The following is a 12,870-nucleotide window of genomic DNA, read 5'->3' on the forward strand; positions in this document are numbered from 1 at the left end:
ACATGATTGACTGGGCCATAAGCATGTTAACATGATTGACTGGGCCAAAGCAGACAAACCTAGGAAAGGGAGGCACACTCTTATCTGGATGTAGTATAAGATATCTAAACTTCTCACACCAGCCTTTGGCACAGAGTAAAGAGAACTGAGGGAAAACGAAACTGAAAACGGAAGGAGCAGTAAGAGTTGCTGCAGGAAGCCACACGAGCAATGTTTCCCACACGATGGCGTAATGATTTGAAACTGTCACATACAGTAATTTAGTAGAGTTAATAAAAAAATGAATGAACCTGTGGATGGGCAGATTTCCCACCAAAATATGCAAAGTATTAGTAGCTTTAAAGAAAAGGAAATACCACAAAGTGTAAGGGAAAATCATGAGCTTGGTGAACTGTTAAAATTTATAATAAGGAATTGCAGGATTGGGAAAATAACTCATACGTGTAACCCTACCATTTGGGGACAGAAACACGAAGATTCCAAGATCTAACTGACTGGCCACTCTAGCCAAAATGGTGAGTTTCCGATTCAGTGAGAGAGCCTGTCTCAAGCCAAGTAATAAAGAGATGGAGAGAGGAAGACATACAATATCCTATTCTGGCCTCCTTATGTGCATATATGGTACACATCCCTGTATACTCATATACAGAAACAAACAAAAACAGGAGAAATGGGACAGGGGGTGGGGAGGACAGGGAAGAGGAAGGAAGACAGGAGGAAGAGATCAAAGGAGATAAAAGAAAATGGGGAGGGGAGAGCAAACAGCCAGTACTGGGAACAAAGAAACACTAAATGCAAAGAACTGATAGTAAATAACATAGGGGCTCATGGTCACCAAATGAAGTTCCTTTCTAGGAACACATGCCTAGACAACCATCCAGGCAAAAGAGCTTCTTAAACTTACCCTGTCAACTATAACTAGGTGTCCAAAGTAGAGAAAAGCCACTCTCAAAAAGAATCTCAGATGGCATTATGTCTTAAGAGAATACAGCTCTTATTTGATATACAGGAAATCAATAAAGTACTTAAAAGAATTTTGTCAGTCTGTGTTGAGCATTGGTTCTAATGCTCTGAATTAATCTGGCCCCTAAAATCAGGAATCTGCGTGTCCAACACTGAAGGTCCTTGTCCCTAGTTGGTTCTTGATCAATCAATAAAAAGCCAATGGACAACAGCTCGGCAAGTAGACTGAGGCGGGACCTTTGGATTTGCTAGGCTAGGAATGGGAAGAGAGGAAGGGACGGAATCACCATGATTCAGAGGGAGCCGGATCAGATTGAGAGCTGCAGAAGGAACATCATCTGAAACGTAGGTGAGAACCGCTGTCCCTACGGAAGGGCTGTCTTGAGCAGCAAAGACTAGGGAGCTGCCCAGAAGGAGCCAGGGCAACAAAGATAAAATATAGAATTAGAGGGTGTTAAACCAGGATTACAGGAGGGAAATATGTGCTAGCCTCAGGGAGGACTAGAACTGCCCAGCATTTGAGCTAGCCAAGGAATTTTAAAATTAACTGGTGTGTGTGTGTGTGTGTGTGTGTGTGTGTGTGTGTGTGTGTGTGTGTTTCATTCATGAATCCAAAGAACTCCTAGGCAGGTGGCTGAGAGCACAACCTGCTGGGAACCAAAGCGGTGTAGCTAAACTTGCTGCTGAACTCAAACACTAGATAAGGCTTCTAGGCCTTTAAACTAACACAATGAACGAAATGGAAACTCAGGTACAAAGCAGACCCTTGTAGGTAGCAGGACCTCGAAAAAAGCCTCACAAAGGCTAGGATGACAGGCTTGTGCAAGGCCTGAAACCCTGCCTGCCTATTATTTATTTATTTGTTTGTTTGTTCAAGACAGGGTTTATCCATGTAGCCCTGGCTGTCCTGAGTTCTCTCTGTAGACAAGGCTGGCCTCGAACTCAGAGAAATCTACCTGATTCTGGACTAAGGGTATGAAAGCCCATTTCTTAAAAAAAAAAAAAAAAAAAAAGGTAAAATGACACAGTAAAACAATCCAAATGACCCAGCTGAGCAATCAAAAACAAACAAATCAAGGAATCAGGTAAACTATGAAACCACTAGCAGAATAGAAAACTAATTAGAGTCAAGGACTATTCTCTGTTCCGTGGCTACAGGATAAAACCGCTGTGAATTAACCCATTCCAAGATGCTTCCTGAATTGCTTATTTTACTCTCCAATGGGAGTTCTACTATGATTAACTATCACATTTTCAAAAACGTCTTTTTATTCATTTTTCATTTTACCATAACATAAGGGTCCATATGGCATTTTCAGACATATATCACTATACTTTGAATTAATTCATCCAACAGTTTATGCTTTATCTATTTGTTTCATGTATGTATGTGTATGCCCCATAACCTACATGCTGAAGTCAGAGGACAACTCTCAGGACTCAGTTCTCATAGAATACAAAAACCAAAATGAGGACATCAAGACTGTGCATGTACCTCTACTCACAAAGCCAGCACAATATCAAGAATTCACTAATTTTTTAAAACTACATAAAGGGGAGGATATTACTTTTTCACAGATCTCTAAATCAAGATAACTCATACCCAAGACTGTATTCATATTTAAACTTGATGCAGAATATCGACAATGTATCTGAAATCATTACAGATGTTTGAGTGCGAATGGACCCCAGAAGCTCTCATGCTTGAATACTTAACCCCCAGAATCTGTTTGCAAACGATTGGGAGGTGTGGCCTTGTTCAAAGAATTTTGTCAAAAGAAGCAGGCTTTGATGGTTCAAAGAACTTCCATTGTTTTTATTGTTATTCCCAGTGTTCTCTGCTTCCTGGTCCTGGATTGATCTTCCTTCTACTAAGTTGTTTTGGTCATGGTGTTTTATTACAGCAATAAAAAAGTAACTGTAACAGAACTCTAGGCATTTAGAAAGGCTAGTATACAGTATGTGTTACAGAGACATAAACTGCCCAGCTGAAGTGGAACCGTAATAGACCGTCCACAAACAGGTGCTCAACAATTGCTCCTATTCCTGTAGACATATGCTGCTCCTCCTCCTCTCAAGATAGGAAATCTATAATCCTCCCTTACACTTTGGCTGACATAGATATCTTGTTCTGAAAAGCAGAAATTGGCACAAGTGGTACTACGTCACTTCAGGAAGCAAGCACTGTGACTGGAGACATCTAAGTGAGGGCATCTTGCACTCTCTAACCCACCTTGTTCCCTGCTCCAATTTCTAATGTGAAACTATGAATAATTCAACAGTTGTGATTGTAAGCCACTCAATTCTGTAATAATTCATTATTCAGTGATAACTAATTGACACAACACAGTAAGTATGAACAAATGCTTACTGGTTTCTTCTAGAAGTAATGTTAGGGATCTTAACATGATGTGGGAGGAGTTCACTGAACACTGAAAGAGGGAGAGTTATGAATTAGAATTGTGCTTGTAGCTCTCAAATTTCTATCTTCTTAAGTTTCCTACAGTTTACATAATTTACTTTCAAAGTAATAACTAAATGTCATTTTTTAACTCTCTTTTAGAAGGCTGTTATTTTATTGACTATATTATACTACAATCCATTAATTCTCATAATAAAATATATAAAATTTTCAGCAAATAACCAAAAAAAATCTTTTTAGTGAATGGGAATTCAAGTTATGGCAACAAATCAAGAAGGAAGATAGATAGATAGATAGATAGATAGATAGATAGATAGATAGATAGATAATTTTTCTCAATAATTAGAACATAATAAAAGACAATTGGTTGGGCATATAACCCCAGCATTCAGGAGGCAGAGGCGGGAGGACCTCAAATCCAGCCTGGCTACAAAGGGCATTCTATCTAGGCCAGTGTGGCATATATAGTAGACCTTGCCTCAAACAAACAACAAAACACAAAAACAGAGCCTAAAATGTTAATTTACTATTGTATAGATTTTTGCAAACATCCTCAGGTTTATATCATTCTTCATGGTTAGTGTGAATAGACGTGAACAAAAGGGCAATAAAACTTTGAATACAAGAGAAAAATCCTACAGTAATAGACTAATCAACAGAACAAGTGACACAGAAATCACGGAATCACTCCTATTTGAATTACAACAGTATCAACTACACAAAACTCAAGCTGGGTAGTAAAGCCTGTACCTACCATCTTAGCAGCTGGAGACTGAAGCAGGAAGGCTGCCCTAAGTTCTTAGGTATCAGAAAAATAAAAAACCAGATCCTGAGAGATGGCTCAGTGGTTAAGAGCACTGACTTCTTTTCCAGAGCACCCAGGTCTGGTTAAGAGCACCCACATGGTGGCTCACAACTGTCTGTAACTCCAGTAGTACCAAGAGATTCTATGCCCTCTTCATGCCTCTCAGGCACTGGACACACACAAATGGTTCACAGGTATATATGCAGGCAAAAATACTCACATACATAAAACAAAACAGTAAAGAAGTTTAAGTTCCAAAAAATTTTACAAAGAAAATACTACAACAAAAACTAATACACAAAATTGTAACAAGAAAAAAAAATTATCACAACTGTATGAAAAGCCTTGGTCTTTAGCTAGTTGTAAGTATGCCAGCCAAAAATAAATAACTCATATCTGTATTAAAATATTAATGCAATTTTAGACCTTTGTGATAAACTTAAATAACAAATTTCAGGAAGAATAAGCTTCTTGTACTTAGAACCACTGAGACTGTATAAAATAATAAGCATATATTAAGAAATAACATATAGGAGGCTGGGGAGATGGCTCAGCAGTTAAGAGTATTGGCTGCTCTTCCAAAGAACTCAAGTTAAATTCCCAAAACCCAAGTGGCAACTCACAACTGTCTATAACTCCCATTCCAGGAGATCAAACACCTTCACATATACATGCAAGCACAACACCAATGTACACAAAATAAAAATAAATTTTTAAAAACAAAACAAAAAATAAATTTTAAAAAACAAGAAACGACATAAAAAAATGAAAAACATCAACAAATAAGACTTTTTAATTCAAATGTAGCACTGAAAGGAAACTTGTAGAGACTGTTTTTATTTTACTGACTAGTCAATCATTATATGTTGGGCAAAATAATGGGCACTGAAATATATGGTAGAGGGCACAGCAGATCCTCCCCTTTCCTCTACTGCCTATCCTCCAGGGCACCCCTACCACAGGAAGACCTATATCGGGTCTACACAGCTACATCATCCTTGTCATCCCATCGTCAGCATGTGTAAAGTAAACCTTTATAAAATTCTCAAAAGACTGACTTCCAAAGATATTTCCAAATTTAAAGTTTTAAAACCATAGTACCACAAAGAATATAATGATTATCCAAAGACATCAAAAAGTTTATTGGCTATTATACCAAACAAAACAAGATACATCAGCCCAAACACACGTGAGTTGTTTTAATTTCCACCTTAAAAAAATAAAAAAATTAAAAAATCAGGTCAATTCATATGCTCAACCTTAACAGACAACTAGCTAAAAATCAACTTTAATCCTTATAAAGACATTGTAATCTCCAACGTATATTTCATTTTAAATAAAATTTTAATCTCCTTGCTTTGACAAATTATCTTATCCTAGGCTAAAATAATCCCAAAGACGTTAATATCTATGACTTCTCTGGGATTTCTTATATTAATCAATATACCTTTCCATGGCTTTAGCTGTATAAGGCAAATGCATTTCAATACTGTGTTCATCTTCATCTGTCTGCAGAGACATGCGTTCAAACATTCCTGTCTTCCATAGCTCTCCGTAAACTAAAGAGATTTCAAAATATATTAAAACAAATATTAATGCATACACTTATTTTATGAGCATCCACCCAACAACATAAAATTATAAGCTATGGCAAGAAACAAAAGCACCACATACTCGATCTTTTTTTTTTAACTAAAAGTTAATACAATAAAAACTTACCATTTGGATAGTAACATAGTACATTTTTCATCAGCTCCTTTTAACACTTCTAAAATAAACTCTGGGTCTAGGCCATTCTTTGAATTTAAAACATGTTCTAGCCAAAACAGTCATTAGAATTCTTAATGTAATAGGGAAAAATTACCAATCTATTTGCATATAAAGTTAATAATAGTTTTTTTAGTTTTGCTTTGTTTTTTATAATTGTGTAGTTTTATTATTTTACTTCATGTTTCTACCATACCAACAACATAAAATTATTACTTCCAATACTATCTTTCACAAAATCCAAACTTTACCTTACAGCAGAAATCTTAAATCTGCCACAGTATCATGCCAACTTAAAATGATCCAGTGATCTAGTTATCTCTGATGAGATAAACTTAAAATGAAGACTGTAGAGCAATATGTGAAATTTAGTATGTAAAATCACAACGAAAAATAACTTAGAGCAGGGCTGGCGGCACAAACTAATAACCCCAGCTACTCGGGAGACTAAAGCAATAGAATTACAAATTCAAGGCCAACCTGGGCTACAGAGTAGGACAAGATCTGGTTGAGTTCACCTAGCAAATTCCTTTCTCAAAAAACAAAGGAAGAAGGGGGAAGAGGAATGGAAGGGGAGAAAGAAACAAAAAACAGAGGGAAAAGAAATGGTAATTAAGAGCTCATTTCCACAAAATACCTCTTTAAAAATTATCTATTTCTTTGCTTATTGTACCACACAGGCCCTTAAAAATGGGGAGGTGGGAGGGCAGACACACGCTCGAGAGATGACTCAGTAAAGAACACTTGTTCTTGCAGAGGACCAAGGCTCACTCCCAGCATCCACCTCCAGCTCACAACCATCTATAGCTCCAGTTTCAAGGGATCCCAAGTCCTCTTCTGACCTCCTCAGGTACTAGGCAGGCGTGTAGTACAAGGCACGTGTGTGAGCAACAAACTCATACCCAGAGAATAAACAAATCTTAAAAAAGAAAGGAAAGTATGTCTCTTAACTTATGTGAATCAAGAAGGGTAATATTCTACTTTCATTAATCAGAGCTATTCAAATATCAAATTGCTACTATTTTATGAAATAACCTCAAATTGTAAAAAGCAAGGCCTAAAACAGCTAATCATTTCTTTTACAGATGACATTTTACATTCAATGTAAGAAATTACTGCAAACTTTAATGAAACAATAACATCCCTTATAAAATTAAAATATAATTTAATGAGCTAAAGGATACACTCCAAAGTTCATGAAGGTGGTTATTATGCAGAAAGAAACAGAAGGAAAATTCAGAGTAAAGTATGAGTAATGAATATATCAATATTCTACTCTGTATACTGTTTTATACTTTTTTAATATTACATTTATTGTATTAAAAAACAAAACAGCTAAGCAGCCAGGCATGGCGGCCCAGGCCTGTAATCCCAGAACTCAGAAGCAGAGGCAGGAGGATCTCTGGGAGTTCAAGGCTAGCCTGGTCTACAGAGCTAAAGACTCTGTCTTGTGAAACCCTGTCAAGAGGGGAAGGGGAGAGAAAAGAAGGGAAAGAAAGGAAAGAAGGGGTAGGAGAATGGGGAAAGAGGAGAGGGGAGGGGAGGGAAGGGGAGGGGAGGAGAGGGGAGTGGAGGAGAGGGAAGGACAGCTAAACAAAAATATGACATCTGGGAACAAGAAAGGTAACTTTCTCAGTAGATAAACCACTTCTCAAAAACAAACAAACAAAAAAAGCAAAACAAACAAACGAACAAAAAAACCAAAGCATGCACCTGAATTGGATTCCCAGAATCTACACAAAAATGTCTGATAGTTGGTATACACTTATGACTCCAAGAGGAAGTAAAAATCTCTGGGGCAGATCCCTGGGGCTTCCTGGCCAATCAGCCAACCACTCTAGGTGAGTTCTAGGCCAGTGAGAGACATGATCTCAAAAGAAAAATGTAGACAACACAGAAAAAGAACATACAGTACACATGTGTATTCACTCACAGGAACACACACTACACCACACACACACACACACACACACACACACCAAAATATAACCTCTGGAATCCTAGAAGGAAAATCAACAAAACAGACATGGGAGCTAGATAGATGTCTTAGCAGATAAAACGCTTACCACAGACATCTAATGCCTGGAGTTTGGACTTGAGAACGCATATAAAAGCTGGACAGTTATGGCAAGCCCATTAGTAACCCCAGTAAATAAGAAACAGAAAGGGACTCCCCAGATATAGCTATAGATAGACATAGTTATAGACAGATAGATAGCAAGTGAGGTGAGCCACAATAGTGAGTTCTGAGTTCAATCTGAGACATTGCCTCAGTGACATATCACGAAAGGTCAAGGCAGACACCCGACGTCAGCCTCAGGCTTCCACATAGCACACATGCACCTTTACACACATATAGATGACTACAGACCTGCAAATACACACACATACATACATACATATACACAAAAAATAACACATGTTAAAAGCAAAATGTATTTAAAATGTCTATACTACTTTTCAGAGCTTCAGAAATTATAGAATAATTTTCCCATAAAAAAACAATGAGAGGAAATAAAAGTATCACTGCCATCATTTAAAGTGAAAAAAGTGGGGCTGGAGAGATGACTCAGCAGTTAAGCGCACTGACTGCTCTTCCAGAGGTCCTGAGTTCATTTCCCAGCAACCACATGGTGGCTCACAGCCATCTGTAATGGGATCTGATGCCCTCTTCTGGTGTGTCTGAAGACAGCTACAGTGTACCCACATACATGAAATAAATAAGTAAATAAATAAATAAATCTTTAAAGTGAAAAAAGTGATACACATAAAAATAGAGTTAACTTGCCAAGTCTTCCATCAGGTTGGCATGTATACTAATTTCTTCCTTCATGGTATAGCACAAGCAAAGTATTTCTCTAAATATAAATGAAACCACTATGATATGGAGCTAAGTGCCTTTAACATATTTTTGTAGTTATGAATAAAATACAACTTTTTGTGTCTATTTTATACAGATTAGTTACCAATTTGTGTCTTTTGAAATATTTTAGATTAACTTGTCATCCTTATTAAATGAGCTTTAGCTATTTACAAGCTATGGTTTCTATATACTTACTCTTTTGGTCAATACGAAGGTCATACAGAGGAGTCCTATATATATCCACACTGGAGAGTGCACATCGAGACAGGGGCACATGATGGGAAGGCCCAAGGATGAAAATTCTCCGGCTGGGAGATACACAACAGAAACACAGAACAAATGTACTTCTACACAAATCTTATTAAATAAAAGGAAAAGTAACTTTAAATTTTACTTGTTTTTTCACGCTGACTACCTCCTTTTACTACATTCTGAGAAAATAAGAGCTCAACTATATTCTCATCAAAATTCATACACTAAAATTCCAACTTCCCACATCTGACTACAGGCCAATTTGGAGATACATGTTTTTTTTTTAAGAGCTAATGGAGTTAAAATGAGGCCCTTATCAACTTGACTGAAGTACCTATATAAAAAGACTTCAAAGACAGGACTGGTGTCCCATATAATCCCAGAATGTTAGACCCTTGAGGCAAAGACTGTTCCAAGTTTGAAGCCAATCTGGGTTACATAGTGAGTTCTAGCTTGCCAGGATTACATGATAAGATCCTGGAAATGGGAGAGGGGTGGAAGACACATGGGACACACCACACACATGACTCCAAGGACATGCCTAACAGTCATGCAGGAAGAGGCCTAGCAGCCAAAAAGAGGAGCTTCAAAGAAAACAACCATACCAGGCCATTAATTACACTAGGTTTCTAGTTTTCCAAAAATATGAGGAAGTGAGACTTCTGTGAACTAAAACTACAGTTCTTGGAATTCTATTACAATAGAACTGAATTTACTCTTAATCTGAATTTTTGTCCAATAATTAAAATACCAGCTATAAATTTTTACAGTAAACATACTATACACAAAAATCATTTCTAAATGTATAACTAGACACATTTCAAAGTGTAGTATCAGTTTAAATATTTCAGCTATAAAAATGTTAAAATTCTAAGTTTTTAATAAAAATAAGTAATATTGCTTCAAACTTCGAAACATCTATATAAAACAACATTACAAAGAAGCATTCAATAAAGCTATTTTGACATCATTTCTATAATAGCAAAGAGACAGGGCACTGTCTTGTTGAAAGGAATTGTATATAATAAACTTTCTCTATTCTCAAACACAAAGAAACTTAATAATGTATGATTTGCAAGGTAGTCTATCTAAAGAAAACTGGGCTACGACTTCTGCAACTCCTTTGTCTCAACACCAAAGCAAAATTAGCTTCCTATCATTTTATATGAAACGTCCGAACTTGCTCTACAACCTAAATTCTGAAACTATGCATTTACTGTTTTCTAAAATTCAAACAAAACAATCTTATCAACTATATACAAACATAAGTTAAAGATTCCAAAGAGGGGAAAACTATGAGAAAGAAGAGAACAGACAGTGGGGGCTTAAGTACTGAGAAAAGGGACTTGGTTCTTTCACTGTCAGAGTCTTGCAGGACAAGGAGTGTGGCTATGGTGATAATCTCTGACAAAATTCTATTAAGAGTACCAAGGATGACAGCATTCACCTATACCCTAACACTCAGGGTGACCCAGAAGGAGGATCTAGGATGATTGGGATTTCAAAGCCAACCTGTTCTACAAAACTCAGACACCATCTCTTAAAAAAAAAAAAAAAAAAATGTCAGGTGTAATGGAACACATCTTTAATTGTAGCTCACAGGAGGCAAAGCAAAGGCAGATCTGGTCTGCACAGTGCATGCATGCATGAATGAATAAATGAATGAATGAATGAATGAACCAACCAACCAAAATCTATTACTAAGCTAAGAAAATTAAACTTTTTTTTTTAAGACATGCCACTTCAAAGTCAGGGAAGGATGCAGGATATAAGGAAGTTTTGGATTAAGTTATTCTCAGAGTCCTCAAAGAAATCACACAGGAAACTATTTTGTCCTTGGGCCAATGTAAGTTGGAAATAATCTCTCCTTCAGCCCTTTGTCTTTTCCATCTTTTTAAAAAAAGATTTACCTATATATTTCATGTATTTCAGTGTTATGTCTACATGTATGCCTGCACACCAGAAGAGGGCAAAAGATTCAATTATGTTGTGAAACACCAAGTAGGTGCTGGGAATTGAACTCAGGACCTCTTAAGGTTAATAGCCAGTGCTCTTAACCACTGAGCCATCTTTCCAGCCACTCTTTCTCCATCTTGTTAGCACCGCAATCAACATTTGTATCACATGTATCATCAGTACCATAAAGAGGGAGGGCCAAAGTTATATACTATTAAATAAACAAAACCAAAAGACACCATTCTGCTGTTCTGTCACACCAGAACACAAATAGCAATAAATTCTTTTATTAAAGTCTAATGTGAAATATGTATAAAATAGTAATTTGGGAATATTTAGGTCACTTGATTAGTGCCAGGAAATACATCAACTAAGCATCAATGAATGACATTTGGCCAGGCATGGTGGTACATGTCTGTACTCTATTAAATACTCAAAAGGCTGAAGCAGGGGGATCAGTTGAACATGGGAACATAAAAGTAGCCAAAGCAACATAGTGAGATTCCACTTACAAAGGAAACGGGGAAAGAGAGGATAGTGGAAGAAAGGAAAGGAAAAACCCTTAAAATGAAAGAGAGAGTAGTAGTTCTGGTTGAGAAATTCGTATCTATGAGAAAAAACATTTAACATGTAATATGTAATATTTAACATCGGGATGCTTTTGAAAAAATCTAAGGTATATAGTTAAAATATAAAATGATACTTTTAAAATGTCAGTCTCTAGTCAGGCACGGTAGCCCACACCTCTAATCCCAGCACTCAGAAGGCAGATGCAAGCAGATCTCTTCCAAGTTCCAGGCCAACCTGGCTTACACAGAGTTCCAGAACAGCCAGGGCTACATCAAAAGACCCTGTCTCAAACAATGACAACAAGAAGTGATCTGAAAGCTTTTATTACTCTAATAATGACAATGAGCACTCATCAGAGATGAAACACCAACAGCGGAGGAGCCTAAGGCCTTCAACTGAGACTGACTACCTTCTTAGCATTCCTTTTTGTCAAACCCAATCTACATAGAAGAGCTCCAACCCATCTGAATTAGCCAGATGCTTTCCCAAAAAATTCTTTCTAGTTTGGTAAAAACACCCATAATCAAACTAGTGCAGTTCCAGAACTATCTACAGAAACAAGAAAAAAGTTAAAATCCTTAAAAATGACATATGAAAATCACAGAAGGGTAGATATTACTGAAACAGCTGAAAAGGGGCATATTCAAGATAATAGTGACCTCAAAATAGATCTTTGTTAGCTAAAGTGCTAACAAAAGAAAATTAACCAGGCACATCGAAGCTCATGTATTTCTTCCTTTCTTTGCTAGATCCATAAACAGCAAGCTACTGCAATTGTTGGATGGAAATAAATGTGCAAGGCTACATTCCTTTCCTTTAATAACTACAAAGTGTTTTGCCTTTAAAGAAATAAGCTCAGTATTGGTTTGCAGGCTGTTACCAGGTGGGTAAATGAAACCTTTAATATGAAATAGAGGCCTGGCAGGGAGTCACATTTTCCTAGAAATATATATAGTTCATACACTACAGCTCCTTGAGAATTTACCTCTGTGAAATTATTATAATGAACATGGTCTATGAGCACTTACCTTCATTTTGTTCAACTACCTACTCCAACTAATGGAACATAAGTAATTTTTTAAAGGTGTTTCACAGGGAGGAAAAATATTCTAACAGAAACACAAATCTGATCATTCCACTTTCCCTTGACCTTACTTTAAAAAGTCCTTCCTGAGTCGAGATGGTGGTTACACCTTTAACCCCAGTGCCCTGAAAGCAGAGGCAGTCTTTGTGAATTTGAGGCCAGCCTGGTCTACAAAGTTATTTCCAGAA

At 36.9% G+C, this 12,870-nt stretch overlaps 1 protein-coding gene across 2 annotated transcripts in view; it reads right to left on the bottom strand.

Moving 5' to 3' along the window:
• The window catches only part of Memo1 (mediator of cell motility 1), an 84,019-nt gene that overhangs the window by 27,291 nt on the left and 43,858 nt on the right, over positions 1 to 12,870 (bottom strand). For both annotated transcript variants that reach the window (XM_028778983.1, XM_028778982.1), the window contains 2 exons: positions 9,016 to 9,128; positions 5,638 to 5,749 (listed from right to left, as the gene is read on the bottom strand). In XM_028778983.1, coding sequence (XP_028634816.1) covers positions 5,638 to 5,749; positions 9,016 to 9,128 — 225 coding nt within the window. The remainder of the gene's footprint in view (positions 1 to 5,637; positions 5,750 to 9,015; positions 9,129 to 12,870) is intronic.

This window comes from Grammomys surdaster, unplaced genomic scaffold, assembly GCF_004785775.1.
Source record: "Grammomys surdaster isolate TR1022 unplaced genomic scaffold, NIH_TR_1.0 343, whole genome shotgun sequence".
Classification (NCBI taxonomy): domain Eukaryota; kingdom Metazoa; phylum Chordata; class Mammalia; order Rodentia; family Muridae; genus Grammomys; species Grammomys surdaster.